Below are 21739 nucleotides of genomic sequence, written 5' to 3' on the forward strand. Positions count from 1 at the left end.
TAGCATTCACATAACCTGGAGACTGAACCCAGTTCAAACTAAATAGGCAAATTTAGGAAATCTCAAATTTCATCCTCCTGTTCAAATTGCCTGATGGAACATATACCATTTTCTCAAAAAAGACTGCACTAAAATAGGAGTTGGTAATACCAATTTTTCCTTGTTACCTATTAACATTCTGTTGTCGACATTTGGCAGTTGGTATATTGAATTTTTTCTCTTCCTTTTATTTTGAATATATAAGCTTTTTGTTGTTCTTGGTATCCTTCACCAATCTCAGCTCATTCTGCACACTGAAACAATCTATTTAACATTTTAATTACATAAAATAACCACATGTATTCCTTCAGTGCCTGAAAGATAAATATTTTAATAGATAGACTCCAAAATGGGCACTGAACAAAGCACAAACTGTATTTCCATATATTAGACTCAGGAAAAATATTAAACTTTAAAAAATATGAACACTAAATGTTTCTAATATATTCTGTTTGGCTATCACTATATAACAAACAAATTTGCTCAGATTAGAGGTTGATTAAATAATTGTGATCCATACATAAGTACTCTTAAAATGCCAGCTGGTTTCTTTTATAGTCAAGTTGTGAAAATGTTTACCATTACAAACATTCCTCTATTTCAAACATGTAATAGTCCTCAGTATCAGTGAAATGCTTTAGAGGCAGAATAAACATAGTCATCCCTCAGCTAAACCATCCAGAAGTATGATTCCTTCTTTTAAACCAGAAAATTAAAACCACAGATTGTGAATGATATTGGCAATCAACTAAACTGACTCTTGCTTTGAAAACTGAACATCTGAACTGAATGTAAGGGCTTGTGATTCTATCTTCCTCCATGAAAATGTTTCCTTTTCTATTAACTTTTCTAATAGCCATTCTCCCTGGAATGGAGACTAAATGTCATTTTATATATCATCAACATATTTTCTAACTTTTCTTCTATCATCTCTTTCTACGAAACTAACATTATGTTGTTAAAATGGCTAGTCTTCATGAACCTCACATGATGTACATCTTTCGATATAACTTGCATTTATTTGTACAGAAATGGGAGTTAGTTTTTATATCAAGGACTGTTTATGTTTAGTATTAATGCAGAATCCAATACTAAAACAGATTCAGCAAATGTTTTGTTCAAGCTAAAAAACCACTCAGTGCACATCCAATACAATTTTTATATAAGACCTTGTAACGTCTTTAATATAAAAGGCTGTATTTAAAAAAAATAGTGAAACCTGGTAAACTTTTATTTAATGAGAACATTACATTACCATTTGCAGTTATTTTTAAAACATGAGCCTAAGAAAGAATTAAACTAAATGAAACAAAGTCATAATAAGTAAAGGTAATACCACATACTCACTGAAACACCACTTTAAAAAAAGGGGGGGGGGACATTTTTATCATGGCTTCACAGTTCCAAATTGCTGGTATAAAATATCAAATTTGAAAGTTACCTACCAAACAATGGCTTTCCACTGATTCCACACCTTTTTAATCTAACCCTTTGGATTAAGTATTTTTTCAAATTTAGAAACAATGTTCAACTTGTCAAGTAGAAAACAAATCTTAGTTCATGATGCGGCATTCCAAAAAAAATGCACTTAAGTATTTACAGGATATTTACACCACCTTTCTGTAAACGTTTTAAATCCATACACATCATCTTGTAGAATTATAAACAATTCTGCTTTTTCTTGGTCTGAAGAGATAGGTTATGATAGTCGTGGTCTTTTAGGTGGTGGTGGTGGCATGAGTTCAGTGTCAGGATCTAGGTGATGTTTACGTGGTTGTCCTGGAGTTGCAGCCATACATTTTTCAATGAATTCAAAAAGGAATTCCTTTGTCACTGGATGTTGTATACTGTTGCATACAGCTGGGGGGGAATAATACATTGTGAGATGGAGAAGAGCAAGGAAAAACATGCATTCACAGCTGTACTTACAGCTTCTTTTTTTCCCCTCATCTCCCTCTTACTCAATATAGTGAACTTTCTTTATGCTTCCTTCCCCTCCAGGAGCGAAAAAGAAGAATAAGGTCCATCTTAAGAGAATGGAGATTCATAGTTTTCATCTCTTTTATTTCCCATGCTCTGCAAATTACTTTAGGATGTGGAAATTTTCACTGAGTAGTGGCTGTCTTATTTTGAATACAACTGAAAGTACCAGACAAGAGAAGACCACATGATATGAAAGCTTCATGCACATGTTTATTTTTAAATATGCATGAGTCAAACTCTAGTTCCGAACTCAAATTTTTATTGAAGCCATGAAAATGTTAAGGCAAATTATGAGTCTTAAATCTTAAAAAAAAGTATATTCATGTTGGCTAACGCTTAATAACGAAATGTAGATATAGAAGCAATTTATTGTACTCACCCATCGCTGTATTGTAAGCATTGGGAAAACTTTTGTCTATCCTTTGTCTCATAAAGACCCAGCTGTTGTTTTCAAACTTGCATTCTATTATCTTATTATCATATTGTTTCAAGTCTTTTGTTACCTGTTTTTTAAAATAAAGATTTTTTTGTTGCAAATGAAAAAAGGAAGTCAAACATTTTTTCTCAAATTCAGATCCTTCAATACTAACGCACTAAAACTATGAATGTTTGCTACAAGCATAATATTATGTACCCCAAAGATGCAAGAAACTTGATAAAATCAGGAAACAGGATAAACTTCAACTTATGAATATATATATATATATACTTGAAAACATAACATCCCTATAGTGCATGTAATTGTTAAGGGGGAAAAAAACCTAGAATGCAGAAATGCAAAGGATTCCTGTTCAAATTACAAGATATGTTATTCTGGATGTAATTACATACACAGAAGTAGAGTATCAAATAGAACACAGGAAAGTGTGTATATTCTATTATTTGATCAGGAAAATATATTCCATAAGCTCCTAAAAACTTGCCAGTTTAGATTTTCAAATAAACTATTCTTGTCATTTGAATTAGTAAATCTATTCCAAAATCTTAAAATTGTCCAGCATTCCTGTAATCCTATTTCTCCTCCAACTAACAATATTATGGTTACACAAAAATTATGAGTTTGTACAAGGGTACAATGATAAAAATTCAAATAAACCAGGCACAAACAAGGACATAATGGTAAATGTATTATCTCTTCCCCACCCATGTGTGTTATCTGCTTTTCATCTGTGTAGAGGTTCTCTAAGTAAGGGATGGGAAATCTGTGGCCTCCAGATGTTAACAACTGCAGCATCCAATACTCATTTCCATTAATATCATGACTGGGGCTACAGAGAATTATAAGTTAACACATTTGAGAGTCAGAAATGCCACATATCTGTCTTAGTGCCTTTATTATAAAATAATCTGAAAACTTCCAGGGTTGGATTTATTAAAAAAAAGTTAAACCATAAGCAGATATCTTTCAAGCTGTATTTCACTGTTAGATTAACAGTAAAACATAGAATTATTTGCATCCACTTAACATTTTATTTGTTTTGGACATTTTATCTTGTGCATCTTATTAGCCATGCAAAATTTCAGAGTAGCCATGGTAACCTCTGTTGTTGAACAGGTTTTATTTTTCTAAACAAGACCATGCTATGATTGTTTTCATCATCTGAGAAATGGTTTCTGTACTACAGTCTGGAAATGAATAGCCTAATCTTGTCCCAAGGCAGTGTTTCATAATGATTTCTCATTACCAACTAACAAAACAGAGTATTTCAGTTTAACTAGCATCTCAACACATACTGTTGAGATAGTGAAACAAAATAGTAGTTTGTTTCTGAAGAAGTTTTAACAATTTCTCAACCCATTAAAAGACAGTTCCAAAAAAATCCCATCCTCTTAATTTTAAACTATTATTACTTCTGTGATAATTTAGATTTCTTTAGATCTAATTATCACAAGTGCTTCCTCTTAACCCCCTCCCTCCCACAACAGTAATTCACATCACCATCACCACCATGGCAACTATACTGATTTCTGGTGGGACAGTGAATTTAAATCTTTTTAGCAGAGGTGACATCATGAGAAATGTTGGAGTTTTATCCACCAAGTTATCTACCACAAAATAGGGTTAATAACATTCCCATTTGTTAGCATGATTAACTGCCCACTGTGTCCATCCATAATCTTCTTTTTTATAGTATATCACATATATGTCACAGAAAAACATTTCTCAGCCAGATGTTTTACAGTTATGGAATCAGCTAGTCACATTCAGTAAAATATATCCACTTTCCTAATCCACAGTGAATATGACTGCACACAGAAAAATTTAGGCTGCATAATGACCTGGAAATGAGTATTAACTGGTAATCATTGCCAGCTAAAATTTTTATATATTCTATCCATCCATCCATCCATCCATCCATCCATCCATCCATCCATCCATCTATCCATCTTCTGTTGCAGGAGGAAAAGGATGTTAGTGAACCACCTGCTTGAGAAGAGTAAGTGGGGGGAGAAAGTTTATTGTAGCCAATGACTTCACAAATCAGCATTCTCTGTAAGGCTGTGTCACAGTTTATCATTCTTGTAGTGTACACAGAATGAAAATAGCAGAAAATTATGTGCTTGCTCTATTTCACTGTGACAATTAAGTGGCATTAACTAACTATCTATGTACTTGCTTGGCCATTCATTAACAATCTGGAAGATCTTTCCAGAAAATGCTAACATCTGCCAGTACAACAACCTAAATGCATTTTCCTAACAGAAAGTGCTGATCAGTTTAAACAATGACATGTTACTATAATTATTCTGAATATGCTGGGAGGGGAGAAAGGGAGAGGAGAAAACATTCCTCCTTCCCCATATAATTTATGTGACCACTACCTACTATTATCACTTACCTTGGGCAATGAGATCTTGAAAGATGCAATTCTGTATTCAGAAGTTAAAATAATAAAGAGCTTTTTGGTACCTTAAATGCTCTTTAAGATAAAGGTGCACAACTTCCGCCAGTCTGAAGACAGTCCCTAACTTTATATCGCATGTGGAGGGCTGCAATTGGGCACAGCTAGGGAGGGACATTGGGGAGGTTTAAGAGGTAAAATGGGTGCATTAAACATCCCTAAGAATTAAGGGATCATTTTGCCCTTTAACACTCCATCGTCTCCCCAAAATGCCCTGTATTTTTGTTCCCAGTCCACTTTAAAGAAAACTTTTTACATCACCACTTTAAGGTGACATTTGACTCCAGAAGGTCTGACTCCAAAAGCAATTTAGTGGAAATAATTCTTCTTCTTTGCCAACATACATACACACTTCTTCTCATCAAGGAAATTGTACCTTCCTCTTGATTACAGTAATACCTCGGTTCACGAACGCTTCTGTTCAGAAGCAATTCGGTTTGCGAACAGCAGCATTCGCAAAATTTTGCTTCCATTTGCGAACTCCACATCGGGTGTTGAACATGACCCGCGGCCATCTTCCCTGCTCTGACATGTGGTCGTGGCTTCCTCTAGGCGAGATCGCGGTTGCAGACAGACACTTGCTACGAAGCTTTTTGGTGTCACCTCAAGCAAGGTTAGTGTTAAAAAATATATACGTATGGTTCAGAATGGATTAACCTTATTTACACTGAACCTTATGGGGAAATTTGATTCGGCTCGCGACCAATTCAGCTCGCGACCAGAATCGTGGAATGAATTAAGTTCGTGAACCGAGGTACCACTGTATATCCTGAGATTTATTTATTCATTTATGTTAACAAGTAACAGAAGATAGTTTTATAGATGTATATTACTCCAGTTCTTCTGATGTCGACCTAATAGAATCATGACAGGGAAACAAATAAACCTGCATTTGGAGGATGCATCATTCCATACCACATTTTGAAGGCTCATCCTTTCAAACCAACAATAGGACTGCTTTGTTATGGCCTCTTCCCTGAATAGCACTCTACCACAATGAAAGACTAACACTAGAAACTCATATACTTCTAGCTGGGAGAAAGTTCCACTGAACTCAGTGGTTGGGTTCACATTCTAATATTCCATAATGTGGTTTGGTTTTTGCTTGGTGTAATGTATGAATTCAGCCATTAAAATTTATGACAGTGTATATGTGAACATAGACATAACAGTTTGTTTAATGAACTGTAATTAAATAAACAGGCTCACTGAAAATTGCAAGCATATCTTGTGGAGTTTATTTCTGAATAGTCACTTAAAAGACTATCTTATCAAGTCATGCAAGAATAATTTTAATCTTTTCAGGTGTATATCAGTTACTGAAATATTTGCTAATTTGGTTAAACTAAACACTCATAGGTATATCATCCTTTACCTGCTCAATAATTTCACCTGAAACAATGTAACTAATCAATAACTATACACTAGCTTATATTATTACAAGGTAGTTAACTCAATGAAATGGAATTAAGGCGCAGACACATTTATTAATTAAAATTAGTACATTTAATCTTAGTTAAATTTATAATGCTCCCAGAAAAAAAATATAATAGGGTATATTAGAAGAACCACCCCCCTCCAAAATAAATACAAACAATTAAAAAAAATTAAAAAACAAAGAAACAAAAAAGTTGTAGGGAACTCTGTCTTCCTCCTGGCCCAATCTACAAATAGCAATTGAGTAATAACAGAAAGCAACTCTTTTAAAAATTAGGATGGCTTAGATTCAATGATACTAGCATCAATAAAAAGATCGTTTTTCTTTTGTAAGGCAGATCCTCCAGAATTCTCTACTTTTCCTATCCCATTAATTCAGGAACAGGCAATCTTTGGTAATGGGCTGCATTCTGTTTTTTTAAAAACATTTTTAACCGCCAAGGGCCACAAAGGGATAACAGAAGAGGCAGTCAGCTTTTTCCTCTCTTCCTTCCACTGGAAGGAAAGCAGGTGGAAGAGAACTGATTGGCAGAAGATTTAACACACCTGTTGTATCCCACCCACGCAAAAATTACACAAATACAAATTAGTGATCTGCAACAGGATTTTGATAGTTTAATCTTGGGGGAGGCACGTGTGGTTTGCAGCAATGGCTTGCCCATCCCTGAATTAGGGCTCTTGATCCAGAGGAATCTGTCAAGAAGTCAAGAAGTTCTTACTGAGTGCATTTTTCCTTCCACTCCACCCACACTCTTCATCTATGTAAGTTAGAAAAAACTTTGTATTTCATAGAACATCCTGATTATCAATAACATTAGAAAATAATTCTGTCATCCCCAAATATAAATATTCAAAATTACATCACAATTGAACCCATTTTATTTTTATCTCAAGTTTTCCTAATAAAATTAAATTTCTGATATTTTTGTTTTTTCTTTTTCATCTTCATGTGAAATTGATACGCTTTAGGTAAACAAGCATAGCTAGAATTTGTACTGCAAGGGATAGGACTTGCTTCAAGGACCTTAAACAGGAACAGTGTGTAATGTCGTTTATCCCTAAGGAAAAAAACTGAGATGATTTTAAAAAGTGTACATAAAGTTGGACAATCCATTGACAATTTGCATATTTGCTTTTATGTTCTTTCTTGACAGAAGACTATCAGACAGTACTTCTCTTCACTACCTTTACTGGAAATTTCTGCCATCTTTGAATACAAGCATGGCAACAAAAGGATGGCCTGGGCAGGCAGAAGGGAGGGGCTCGTGGGCAGGCCGGCTGAGTATGGTGCATTTGGATGCAAGCACAGCAGCTAATGGCAAGAAAGGCACTGGGAAGATCCGCAGGTGCCCAGGCCATGCAGAGGAGCCTTGTTCTACTTGCCCCATAAGACCTCCTTAGGACTGGTCTGAAACAGGAATTTCAGTTCAGCCTGGTGGTACAGCCAAACTCCCCAGCTGCATTTTCTGTTTCATGCATACCTCTTCTGTCTAGTACACAGCTTGGATTTTTATCCTTCTCAGAAATAAAAAATCACATATAAATCATATAAAAACAAAAGATAGGGACTGTTTATCTGCAAAAGTTTACATATAATATAGCCCAAATACATTTAAAAAATAACTGTCCGATATATTTTGCAAAACCACTCCAAAATCACCATATAAGAACAGTTCAACTGCTACAGCATTTGAATAATTCAGAAGGGTATAATACATTCTCTCGCTTCTACTGTTTAACTTAAAAAATGCTGTCCTTCAGCCCTTTTAAATCCTTTTAGATAATAAATAATATTTCTACATATAGTCCCTCTTTATCAAACACAGCCTCCCAGTTGGTATAACATGGATGGAATCCAATACATGTTTCTGTTAGAACAGCAGGGAGGCCATTTCTTTTGGTGGCTAGGACTCTATTTATTTACTTCGTCACTGATGGCTATAGGGAGAAGGTTGATGTAATGATGCTACTGCCAAGGCATGGACCAAATATCTGAAATGTGATTATATTTTTAAAGATATTTTAACCATATGAGGCTTCTTTCATCTTTTCCCCCTTAACTGCATGCTAAAATCAGCAGTGTATCATGCCACTAATTTTTGGTAGCTTGCTACTGATGGGGGACAGAGGAGGGAGATTGCTTGTGTGTTAGCAAAAGCATCTTCTTTTAAGGAACTGGAAAGGATAATTCTCCCTTGCTTCCTGGACTCCCCCCCCAACACATTATAAATAATTTGCAGGGCTGCAGAGAGTAGAGGTTTAGCTATTACAATATTAGATTTTCCATCTGTAATGTTCCTGTAAACTAATGGCATGTCATTGCATTACATTTTAAATACATACTTAGAAATCAATGAAATTGACAATTCTCTATTTACAAATCCATATAAAATTAGTGTGCTTATCAAGGACCAAATATAGATTTCAATTCTCTCATTGTGTATATGCTTGATGTTAATTGCGGTCTGCCATATATACTAAGTGAAATGTCTTTGTATAGTATATAGAATTACAATATATCACTGAAATGTCAGTTCCTACATACGAACAAATCATTTAAATCATGTACGAAGTATGGAAAAATGAACAGGAATACTTTGATACTTACTGTTATTTACTATTTCACATAAAACTGTGAAAAACTAGGTATCTGAAATAGTTTTCTTCCACTGTGCTTTGCTTCCTAGCAGCTAGCTTTATTCAAGTTTTTAAAAAATTCAAATGAGAATTCAACATTGGAAACAATTATGCTAATGCTGCCAGAAAATGTGTTTGCTTTGTTAAATTGAGCTTCAAAAGTATTTCAATTGAACACACATTTGTAATTGCAAGTAAGGCCTATTCTTATACCCAATTCAAAATGCTTATTTTATTACAGCTTATTACAAATATGCTGTCTAAAATGCAACAGCATGACTCTTTCATTTCTAGCCCATAATTTTATGATAATTATATGTAATAGTATGCATGAGCTAATTTCTATTCCTAACAAAGACCCAGATTGGCACGATAGCAGTTCTGCTTTCCATATGGTATAATACTGCCTGCACAGGAACATTCTTCAGTTAGAGGAGAGAGATTTAATCACGTGCTTTCAGTTTTATATTCTTTCATCTGGGCTGCAGTACACCAAAAGAACAAACATAATCTCCAAAGACTAATTATGGTATGTTTTCAGTCGCTAAGGTTGGCAGCTATAAAATATGTCTTTTATTAACTGTCTCACATTTAAATGTTACTATGGAAAAGATCAGTTAAATCCTGAAGATCTGTTATTTTAACATGAAATTATCTGAAGGCATCTTCATTCAGGCAAGATTCCAATCATATTTCTATAAATTAAATTATCATGTCAGTGTTATATTTTAAAATGTTATACCATTTTGCCTTTCACTTAGTCAGAGCCAGGTCATCTTACTATCATTTCAACAGGATTCTCATTTGGTATGAAAACATTTTTTTCCATTATAAGACTGCACTCTATATAGAGTTGCCCTTAAAATACAGATATTTCTGGGTGCTTTATTAAAGAAATTTAAGAATTGAAAATCATTTCACAAACATTAAATATTTTCATAACATGGTTACGACAATCTGGGTGGGGAGGGGAGAAAAACAGAGTATCAAGAATCACCTGATTAGTTATGCTCATCTCTCTATGGCATGTATGTAGAGTTTTGATCACCACCCCGAAAAAGGACATCGTATGGTAGGAAAATATGTACATAACAAAACAACAACAATAATTGGGGGGCTACTTCAGGTCCCTTATGAGAAAAAAATAAACTATCTGTAGATTTACAGTGGTTTTTCTCCCTCTCTCACAATTGGGGGTCATTTCTTAAACTAAAATGTATTGATATTCGGAAGTGATGAAAACTAAACATTCCTTACACAATGCATTGCTATGGGATTTGCTGCCATCAGACCAATTGATAACCAGTAATTTAATTAGTTTTGAAAGAGGACTGGATAAATTAAGAGAATTAGGCTATTAATGGTAGTAACCTTGATAGCTCTTTATTACATCCAGAACTGCAGGCAGCATATCTTACATATGAGATGCTAGGAAGCACCAATGGAAACAGCTATCATCTTCCTGTTTGTGAGCTATTAGAGAGTATTATTAATCTCTCTACAATAAGACAGAGATTAACCTGAAATCATTTATTCCTCATAAAAAAGCTGAATATCTCTGATTCAAATACAGTAGTTCTACTAAAGTGTGAAAAGAATGGACTTAAGAAAGTAAAGAGCAAAAATATTTTAAAGTATTTAAATACTTTATCAAAATATTTTAAAATAAGCTGTTTTATTTCCCAGAAAGTTGCAGATGCTAAGGATGTGAATACTACAACAAAACGCACATAAAGCCGCATAACTTTACCTAGGTAGACACTTACAAAATTAATTGCTATTACCTTAATTTCTGCAAAAGGTCTATCTAAACTTCCAACATAAAGCAGTCCAACATTCCGTGGGAGAAGCCTAAAAAAGAAAATGTCTAATTAAAAGCTGCCTAAATATCATCATATCATGTTAAGTATATGATTTGGTAAGTACATTTAAAGTAATCTGTCCTGGTCCATATATATTTTGATTAATATACAGTACTGTGCAAAAGTTTTAGGCAGGTGTGAAAAAATGCTGTAAAGTAAGAATGCTTTCAAAAATATATATTGTAATTGTTTATGTTTATCAATTTACAAAATGCAAAGTGAGCGAATGGAAGAGAAATCTAAATTAAATCAATATTTGTTGTGACGACGCTTTGGCTTCAAATCAGCATTAATTCTTACACTTGCACACTTTGTACACTTGCACAAAGTCTGGGATCTTGTAGGATGAGAGTCAGGTGTATGATTAACCAATTATACCAAGCAGGTGCTAATGATCATCAATTTCATATGTAGGTTGAAACAGTCATTAACTGAAACAGAAACAGCTGTGTAGGCGGCTTAAAACTGGGTGAGGAACAGCCAAACTCTGCTACTAAAGTGAGGTTGTGGAAGACAGTTTCATGTCACAGGTCATACACCATGGCAAGACTGAGCATGGCAACAAGACACAAGGTAGTTAACTGCATCAGCAAGGTCTCTCCCAGGCAAAAATTTCACAGCAGACTGGGGTTTCAATGTGTGTCTTCAAGCTCTTTTGAAGAAGCACAAAGAAACAGGCAACACTGAGGACTGTAGACGCAGTGGTCGGCCAAGGAAACTTAATGCAGCAGATGAAAGACACATCGTGCTTACTTCCCTTTGACATCAGAAAATGTCCAGCAGTGGCATCTGCACAGAACTGGCAGAAACCAGTGGGAGCCAGGTACACCCATCTACTTTCCAGAGAAGTCTGGCCAGAAGTGGTCCTCATGGAAGAATTGTGGCCAAAAAGCCATACCTCCAACATGGAAACAAGGCTAAGCAACTCAACCATGTACAAAAACATAGGAACTGGGGTGCAGAAAAATGGCAGCAGGTGCTCTAGACTGATAAGTCCAAATTTGAAATATTTGGCTGTAGCAGGAGGCAGTTTGTTCGCCGAAGGGCTGGAGAGCGGTACAATAATGAGTGTCTGCAGGCAACAGTAAAGCATGATGGAGGTTCCTTGCAAGTTTGGGGCTGCATTTCTGCAAATGGAGTTGGAGATTTGGTCAGGATCAGTGGTGTCCTCAATGCTGAGAAATACAGGCAGATACTTATCCATCATCCCATACCATCAGGGAGTCGTGTGATTGGCCCCAAATTTATTCTGCAGCAGGACAATGACCCCAAACATACAGCCAATGTCATTAAGAACTATCTTCAGCGTCAAGAAGAACAAGGAGTCCTGGAAGTGATGGTTTGGCCCCCACAGAGCCCTGATCTCAACATCATCGAGTCTGTCTGGGATTACATGAAGAGACAGAAGGATTTGAGGCAGCCTACATCCACAGGAGATCTGTGGTTAGTTCTCCAAGATGTTTGGAACAACCTACCTGCCGAGTTCCTTCAAAAACTGTGTGCAAGTGTACCTAGAAGAATTGATGCTGTTTTGAAGGCAAAGGGTGGTCACCCCAAATATTGATTTGATTTGGGTTTTTCTTCTGTTCGCTCACTTTGCATTTTCTAAATTGATAAACATAAACAATTACAATATATATTTTTGAAAGCATTCTTACTTTATAGCATTTTTTCACACCTGTCTAAAACTTTTGCACAGTATTGAAGTAATATAAAATCATATCAATACAGTATACAAACGTGCATGCTTCATGTTTCTTTCAGAAGGCAGCTTCCAGAAAAGTGATTATTATGCTTATCAAAGCATGAGCCAATTAGGAATAGACAAAACTCCCTCCATTATTTCTACAAAAATGTGTGCCTTATGAAAAAAGGTTATATGTTTGGAATGAATATGTTCTTCTCACAAGAGTACAATTTTCTAATTTATATATCACTTCTTAGCTGGAATCTTAGTATTAGAATACTTTCTCCCTCACTGTAAGATGGAGATCTGGCTTTCAAGGTACATCATGCTTCGGCAACTAATGATGATAAATGCATGGTTCTAAAAGATCTGTGAAAGTGGCCACACAGAGATCCAACATAGATTCAAGTTTAAGAAAAGATAGGGTCAATGGCCAGAGTTCTTTTGTAAAGACTTTACTCAGAGGCCTACTTGGAAAACATGACTATATGGAAGTTGTCATAGTTATTCCATATTATCTGATAAAGATCCCAATCCACCAAAGAAATATTCACACAAGACAGTTACTGAAACAGGTAAGTTAAAATATAAAATACATTTTATATAAAATATAAAAATTCTCCAGATCTTCAGATCTCAAAGATCTCAAATTTCTATTTCAGACTATCTGTAAGCCACAGACAAAGTCCGTTGTTTCCAAACAGTCTGGACAACTGACATAAAATATATAATTTGTGAAATTATACCATAGAAGTTTTTATGAAGTTTGCATTAATTTATATCATTTGTGTAAGTGGCATAAACTGAACCAATAACAAGTAATAATGTAAATAACACTAATGACAATAAATTACATAAATTCAGATTTAACAGATATTTGGATTTGACATCCCTCCCCCCTTTCCCACAAATGTCTTTTAAATTGAGGTTTTATTCTACTTGCATGTTCATAATGGCATGGACCTGTGACATAATTGTATTTGTTAATTTTTAGAGTAAAAGACTTCTTTTCTGGTCCTAAGAGGGCCCATAAATTGCTTATATCACAAAAACAAATCAACAAAACACAATAAACATGAATAACAAAATTAAAATCAGAACCTGAAATCAAAAGGAGCAGAGATAGATTTAGTGAGGTAAATATCATTATAAGTGAAATGAAATAAACTTGTTTTCATGTTTGTCTAAATACAATTAGATAATGTAAACAGTACTGGGATCCCCAATGTGGTGCCCAGGATACCAATGTGGCTATAGACACCTCTCTTGCTGCCCATAACAATTCCTCCCTGATTTTTTTCCAATTAAAAAAAAGAAGGGGGTAGCATGATGCAAAGCAAAATGTCACCCTACAACATCACACTTATTTTCAAGCATCTGCCTGAACCACAAAAAGCCTTATAAACATCCATAGAAAATAAAAATGGTAGATGATTTTAATCTACATATGTCCTTTTTGTTGTTAAAATGGTATCTCCATCCTATGCTCCCTACTATTTAGAATGTCAGTAACTTTTAGCAGAACAAATGACAAAAATTCATTTTTATCAGATTATTATATACAAAAAAAAAATGCCATCCATGAAAAGAACAACAGCATTTATTTATTGTAGGAAAACAAAAGTAAAATAGTCCATGACAGTTGCTGCTGTTGCTATTAGATCTGCTTCTGTAGACTGTGGAAGAAAACCTGAGTGCAGAAAAGTAGCAAGCTGACAGTCAAGTCTGTAATTCTCAAAGTTTCAAGATCAACTGCAACTTCATGGGCTATATTTACGGAAAGGCATGTTTTTGTTAAGCACCATTTATAAAACTTGTTTTTTACAATGCAATGCAAATCAATGCAATCAATGCAAAACACAATGCTAAAATGTTATTGAAAAAATAAAAGGTAAGGTTTATCTTTGAGTTATACTTATTGTTTCCTTTTAGTTTAGGATTTTGGGAATGAGCATCAACAGTGAAAGTTGTTAATATTTCAGGATAATACAAATTCTTTATTGCAACTTGCCAGAAAAGTTGCCTGTTGCTTATTTAGATGAAAACATACTGTATGCATTAACAGAGAGAAAATCTGCATGAATTATAATTAATAGTTCAGAAAGCCCTCAAGGCCCATGGAGGCTTTAAGCAGGGTATGTCATGCCTTTAACTTCTGTGTAGTAAGAACATCGCTGTGATGAGAAGCAACATTTGTAAGATTTATATAGAACAAAGCTGGCCCAGATCAGTTCTCACTGCTTGAAATATACAACTGACTGTAGTGATAACTGACTGAAATGGAGGGAAGGGTCATTACTTTTTCACATTGGGACATTATATTTTGGACTTTGCTTAGACATAAATGGAAGAAGCATCAAACTCTATGTTCTTTGTTCAGTCATATTTCCTTATGTATCAGGAGGACCCAGATTAAGTTCCACTGATAACATTCAGTGGAAAGATATGCAAACATTCAGAAAATCCATAAAAAGGTAAATACCTTTTCACAGAACTCTGTATCAGCTGGCTAATATTTAAGTCAGTTAGAGGTTCAGAGACTTTCTCATATATAAGTATTATAAGAATAAAAAAATTAAAAAGGACAGCTTAATAAACAGTGCCACATGCCTTTATCTTCAGCTGACAGTTTCACTGTAGTGTGTTGAATACTTTGTCCAACCTATTTATAAATTATTCAAATAATTGATCTTCTCTCATTCCTTTGGGAGATTATTATTTAATCTAACAGCCATTGTTAGAATGTTCTCCATTTTGGTAAAGTCTCAATTCCCCCTTCATGTAAGGATGTTTTTGTCCTCAACAAAATATGTACAGGAAATACGAGAGTTTCTTCCACAGTATTTTTTCAGGTTTTTTGGACTGGCAGCTTTTTATTCTTGTGCTGATTTTAATTCACAAGTAAGATAATTTGTTTTAATTCTGTAAAATGTTTGAAAGACTAAAGCAATTGTTTAGCAAATTGCTGAAATCTATCTATGAAGGATGACAGCACTGCATTTCTAGAAGTGCTGAACTAATAAACAATCTCTATTATTAAATAGTGGTATCATCTGACTATCTTAAAAGTATATTTTCTCTTGTCCCCTTTAAGCAATATTTCAATTATCTGAAGACCTGATCTGACTGACATTTTAGTTTCTTTTTTCTTATCCTGATCTCTTACCTCCTGAATACAAAGATATCAACATAAGGACAAAAAAAGCTACTATAACAATCTGATACTGGATGTAAAATTGAAATGACAAGTGTAGCTTTTTAATCTGTAATGCTATCTTTTGTGTGAATAAATGGAAAATCTACTGCTCCATCCTTATCTTTTGTACAAGTTAAAATGCTACCTTACAAAATTGCAGTGTTGATGATATACAATCAGCAACTCATATAAATGATGGCATGTTGTTAATCTAATTAGCTGCAGGATGTTATTTCTATATCCTTGGGCTCCAGTCCATTTTATCCAGTGTTCATTTGTTACTTTGGAACATCATTCTTACATAAGTGAATGGAAAAACAGGATAGACTAGGAAACAAAAAAACTCAATAATAAATACCAGTGGAGGTGCCCAATTCCATCAGAGCAGACACATTATTCTTGTAGTAAACATTTAACTAAAAACTTGACCAATCCTTCACTCAAAATATTAATAAACTTGACTGGCTTACAAATATTAGCAAACACACCATATGAGCAAACTCACCTTAAATGGATCAATCATTCATTTATTCATTCATATATCTATCTATATCTATCTATATCAGAATCAAATATGTCACCTTCACAAAATGAAATACATAAAGTTAGGATGCAAACCTTAATCATCTACTTTTGTTTAAACATGCAATTGTATTTCATCTTGATAATGAACTTTACTGCATAAAATAGAAAGAATGAGGAAAATAAAGTTGAACAGCAGAATACAATAAATAATCAGGGCTTCCTTGTAGGTAAGGAAGAATTGGTGTTTAAATATGAGATATTTTATCAACTTAAATGGCTACTAAAAAAAAATTAAAATGGAGCTAAGAAATCTGTTTTTAATATTACTTCCTAATTAGTGGGTCTTAAAGCTCAAATGTTAAATGAACAGCAACAATAGCTTCAGGTAGTCCTTGACTTACGATGGCAATTGGGACCAGAATTTCTGTTGCTAAGCGTTAACCAAATACCATCTTCATTAGGTGAGGCAACTTTCTGCTGGCTTCCCACAACCAAGTCAGTGGGGAAGTGGCAGGAAGTTGCAAGTCCTAGGCAGCTCACAAGCAGGCTGGCAGGCAGGCAAGTGGCTGCTGCTGTGTGGAGGAGGGTGCAAGGGAGGGGCAGTGAGGGTTTGAGGAAGGCATGGGGAGGCTCGGGGAGGGTGCACAAGTGGCCTGCATGGCACAAATGCAGAGGGGTTGGGGGAGGGTGCGTGGGGGTAGAAGACTTACACTAGCAACTTGTGACCTTCCCTGCCAGCTTTCCCACTGACTTTCTGGGGAAGCCAGCAGGGAGATTCACAAATGGCAATCACGTGATCATGGGGCACTATAACCAGTCATTAAGTGTAAGCAGGTTGCCAAGCCCCTAGATTGCAATCAGGTGACCACAGACATGCTGGGACAGCTGGAACTCCAACAACCAATCATAGCCACCATTCATTCAGTGCCGCCATAACTTTGAACAATCACTGAACGAATAGTCATAAGTCGAGGACTACCTATATAGTCAAAAGAATGACAGCTAAAACACATTATTAAAATATATTGCTTCAAGACTTGTAGGTTAGAAAACCAAATTCAGTTAACAAGCATCAAATGTAGCATGCCTATAATCTAGAAATCCACCTCAGCTATCAGATGTTGTAAGTTAAAGATGTCAAGGTTCAAAAAAGAATTAATGTTTGTTGGGAGAATCTAGCCTTCAATCTAACTCCATGCACTTTTACTCAGAAGTAAATTATGGGTTTTACTCATAGGTCAGTGTGTATTAGAATGCAACTTTAGATGTCATGTTCTCCATTGTTTTAACTTATCTCTACTTGCCTGTGAAAATTAAATTGTATGTTGTATGATTCATTATTTGTGATTAAGTTAAGCTACAATATTGGATAAGAGAGTCAAAACCTAATTTTATTAAAACTTGGCAGAGAGCAATGAAACATATGGAAGATTTTCAATTTATTGTTATTTTTTCCAACTTTTATCTTGCCTTTTTGGCCAATAGCCCATAAACAGGTTTATGACATCATCTCCACCCACACTGAAAAAACTGGCATAGAACAAACATGAAAATTGTTCTATGTCCCTTCACAAATGCTTTTCACAAAAACAAAAAAGAACCTTTGCCTTATTTTTAAATAAGCTTATATCTAAACAGACCTTCACCTAGTTTTCTGAAGCAACTAAAAATAGGTCCCAACCGGGCATATAAAATTAACAATTTAAAGCAAAAACACAAAAACTGACTTTCATGATTTAAATCACATCAAAGTTTTGAAATTATAAAATGAACCCACCCCAAAGGTATTAACATGAGTAACTTTTAATTATACTCTCTTCTACTTGCTAATGCTAATGTAGAAATGAGACATAAGTGGACAGACTATAGCAGACCTCTCTAAAACTACAAAGACAAAGCAGGTCAATGAGCAGAGACATTCTGTCATATCAGGATTTGAAGAATACATTTCTGGTCCTGAAGTGTATAAAACAAGCCTACTATGTACAACAGACTCCATCTGGGAATATTTTGATGAAATTCAACAACTTGTACTTGAGGATAAGCATGCAAAATGCAAATGGTGCAACAAAATGTAAGGTCTGTTTGCCCAAATGAAGCATCATTATGAGAACTGCTGCTCCAGCTGTAAGACTCTGAAGGGAGCATGGGTACTAAAATATCATGTCATTTTTAATGGAAATTAATCTAAAAGTAATCCATATTGCTTTATATGGTAAATGTGCCTTCTAGTAATGAAATTTACATCTCACTGTCAAAGGCATCATCAAACAAGAATGCACCTTTAACTAGAAATGGTAACAGGATCATCCTGAGCAGTAATTAAAATCATGACTTAAATCATTAAATTTGAATCTTCACTACTAACATTTTAAATCAAATCTACCCAGGTTTCCAAACAACTATCCATGAGAATTTTTACAAATGTCCTTCCCTTTCCCATTTACTTTTAATTCCTGGTTAATGGGGATTTAAAACTAATTTGATTTTGCCTTCCTGAGTGAAGCTTAAAACGAGGGCATCTACTTCTTAATTAACAAATATGTAGCAAAATAGAGATGAAATTCCTAGATTAGTAAATTTATTAGGATGATTTCTTCCACTATTCTATGATGTACTTGAACTTCTTAAAATGCATGCATGCAAACAAAAAGCTGGTGCCTGATAAATGATTATTTATTTGGCATCATACTGACCTCACCTTATTTAAGGACATTTATACAACATAAAAAATTCATGTTTAAAATGTAATACAGTACAAAGCAATTGTCTTGACATCTTCAGATCTCATCATAAAAGTATAGCTTGCATTGAAAGACTGAAAATATTTCTCTAATTTAAGTTTTACTTCCAATTTAGTCACTGAGATAGCAGTAAGAATTTTACTTTGCTCCCTCTTTATGTATTCCATCAGCAACCAGCAGGACTATAAATAATTCTTTTAAGGTATTCACAGTACTATAATGCAACTCAATAATCATATTGAAACATAGATTTTTTTACAAGTTAAAGTATGTAGCATTACATTTGGCCATACTTTATATAAATACAAATTAAATTTATTCATATTATACCTATTGGTCTAATAGAGGAAGTATATTTTAAAAACAAACCAAAACCATATCTTTTTAATCATGAAGAGCCTAGTCTGATATTAGAATAATTCTTAATATCACAGATACTAAAAATAACTTTGTGGTAAAAGCAAAATGAGAACAATCAATGCGGAGTCCATAAGAAGGGCCCAGCATACACAGGGCTTTATTTATATGTTACAGCTGGGAGGAAAGAGTTATTATAGAGTAACTAACAGTACATAATTACATATACTGTACTGTCAAAAACTATTCCAAAGCAAAATAATGGGGGGGGGGAACAGAGTAGAAGCTTCTAATTAAAGAAACATTCTAAGTAATTGCAAACAGGGGCACAATGGGAGGTAATGTGAGGAACAAAACAGACAATGCATAGATAGATTAAAGAAGACAAAAGCAATGAATAGTAGCCCATTTGTTTGCGGCTGGTGCTCGGTTAGAAAAAGGAAGAGAGGGAGGCAAGGATGCTCTTTGTTTAATATTCAGCTCAGTCATTTATTTATTGATCTCGAAGAATTTATAGAAACAGGAAGTGCCCCAAATGGCACAGAGCTTCATTTACCTGTCTTGAAAACTGAACCATTTATAGACAAGCCAAAAATTTAACTAAAATATTTTTAAATTCAATTTAATCAAGCTATTGGTGTCCAATGATTTCCTAGTGAAATCCACTCACTGATTTATTTGTGGTAATCCATTTGTAATAATAGCAAGCATTACAATGAAATATTGTAAAGCTCAGATCAAACTAAGTGAGTTCAAATCTGTTGAGAACAACCAATATTTATCATTGCCATGAAATGGTATGCTTCCCACTGCAAAGATTACTCAGCTATGATAGTTTGATTTTCTTGTAAATCATTGCACACATCAAAGCTCCATTTTTAAAACAATGCTAAAGACATCAGCACTGTAGCAGTTTGTGCCTTTTTCCATTTTATTTTTTAAAAGAGAGAGAGAGAGAGAAAAGGCAGATAGAAAAATAACAGGAAAAATGTATGATAGTGTGATAACAGTTATATGGATGTCCCATAAAGGCTGAATGCATAGTAATTCATTAAAACTTTTGTATACAAAGGCCATTAATTGCAAATAAGGAATATTATATTGTATTACATTACATTAAGGTCTGAACTGGTATTAATAATGAGAAGAACATCAAAAGTAGAATCAAATCCTGAACTGGAACTTGACATAATGGAAGCGGTTATCAAAAGCTGTAGTTAACATAAACTGCATTAATGATATCTATATGACCTGTGGTTCAGATTTAGCAGCCTACCCAACCCCACATCCCCTATTAATCTGTTAAATCAAGGATTTATTGCATTGCATATTGTTTTCCATGGATGAGTAGACTGCCACGAGTAGATCCCTTCTTCTTCTAATATAGCTGTAATTTTAAAAGTGATATTTTCACAGATTTATATATCAGAATCGTTTTCTGTCTACACCAGTGTTTCTCAACCTTAGGAACTTTAAGATGTGTGGACTTCAACTCCCATGCTGGCTGGGGATTTCTGGGAGTTGAAGTCCACACATCTTAAAGTTCCTAAGGTTGAGAAACACTGGTCTACACCATCTAAGTCCTGTAAGCCATTTAGTAAATTTCAAATTACTCTTTTTCTTATTTATCTGACCTACACTCAAGATTAAACTACTGACAAGGTTTTTGTATGTTTTTAATAAGTTGGGGCAATTTGTATTTTCTAAATATTGGAGTTGGGAATCCAAAATTATATGTAAGGTATGTGACTGAAGTTAGCACCTGCTAATAGAAATCATTGTCCTGGAGTCCAGTTTGATCTATATATTCTACAAAGGATATTGTTCAGCCAAAACTTTAGAAATGCCAAGCCTCTACTGGGTTTTCTTCCATTAATTGACAATACAGTACTACCAACTGCAAAGTAATATCAAGCACAATTTAATGTTCAGTTGACAGAAGATTGCCTTGTGGCAAGATGAGATGTCCTGCTCGGGTCAGAGTTGAAATTGGTCTCAAGGTTAAAGGATTTTGTCTATTTGCCAGCTCTATGCAAAGGTTTATTTATTTATTATTTAAGATGGTTTTATATTGTATTTTAATTTATTTTATTTCTTCTGTAAACCACCCAGAGTCGCTTTTTAATGAGATGGGTGGTGACCAATTTGATATATAAATAAAATAAAAAAGTATCACATAGACACCTAGAAGCTTCCTGCCTAATTAATACACCTGACAGAAGGGACGTCTGCCTTTTGGGGAAAATATATAAAATTGGCAGAACTGTTAGGAGGAGGTTGTGTTTGTGCTGTATGAGTCAAGGAATAGTCAGAGGAGGAAACTAAAGGTGAGGACTTAGCAAGAGCAAGAAGGATCAGAAAGAGCAACT

The 21739-nt window shown here is 34.6% G+C and overlaps 1 protein-coding gene across 2 annotated transcripts in view; it reads right to left on the reverse strand.

The window, feature by feature from the left end:
• Positions 1-1303: 1303 nt before the first annotated feature.
• Positions 1304-21739, reverse strand: part of RNGTT (RNA guanylyltransferase and 5'-phosphatase) — a 132426-nt gene continuing 111990 nt past the window's right edge. For both annotated transcript variants that reach the window (XM_088138398.1, XM_007421783.4), the window contains 3 exons: positions 10784-10850; positions 2402-2525; positions 1304-1899 (listed from right to left, as the gene is read on the reverse strand). In XM_088138398.1, the coding sequence (XP_087994524.1) occupies positions 1739-1899; positions 2402-2525; positions 10784-10850 (352 nt within the window). In that variant the 3' untranslated portion in view covers positions 1304-1738. The remainder of the gene's footprint in view (positions 1900-2401; positions 2526-10783; positions 10851-21739) is intronic.

This window comes from Python bivittatus, unplaced genomic scaffold (genome assembly GCF_059951505.1).
Source record: "Python bivittatus isolate LINGU-HERP-01145 unplaced genomic scaffold, Pbiv_v1 ctg000020_np1212, whole genome shotgun sequence".
NCBI classification, from domain to species: Eukaryota; Metazoa; Chordata; class Lepidosauria; order Squamata; family Pythonidae; genus Python; species Python bivittatus.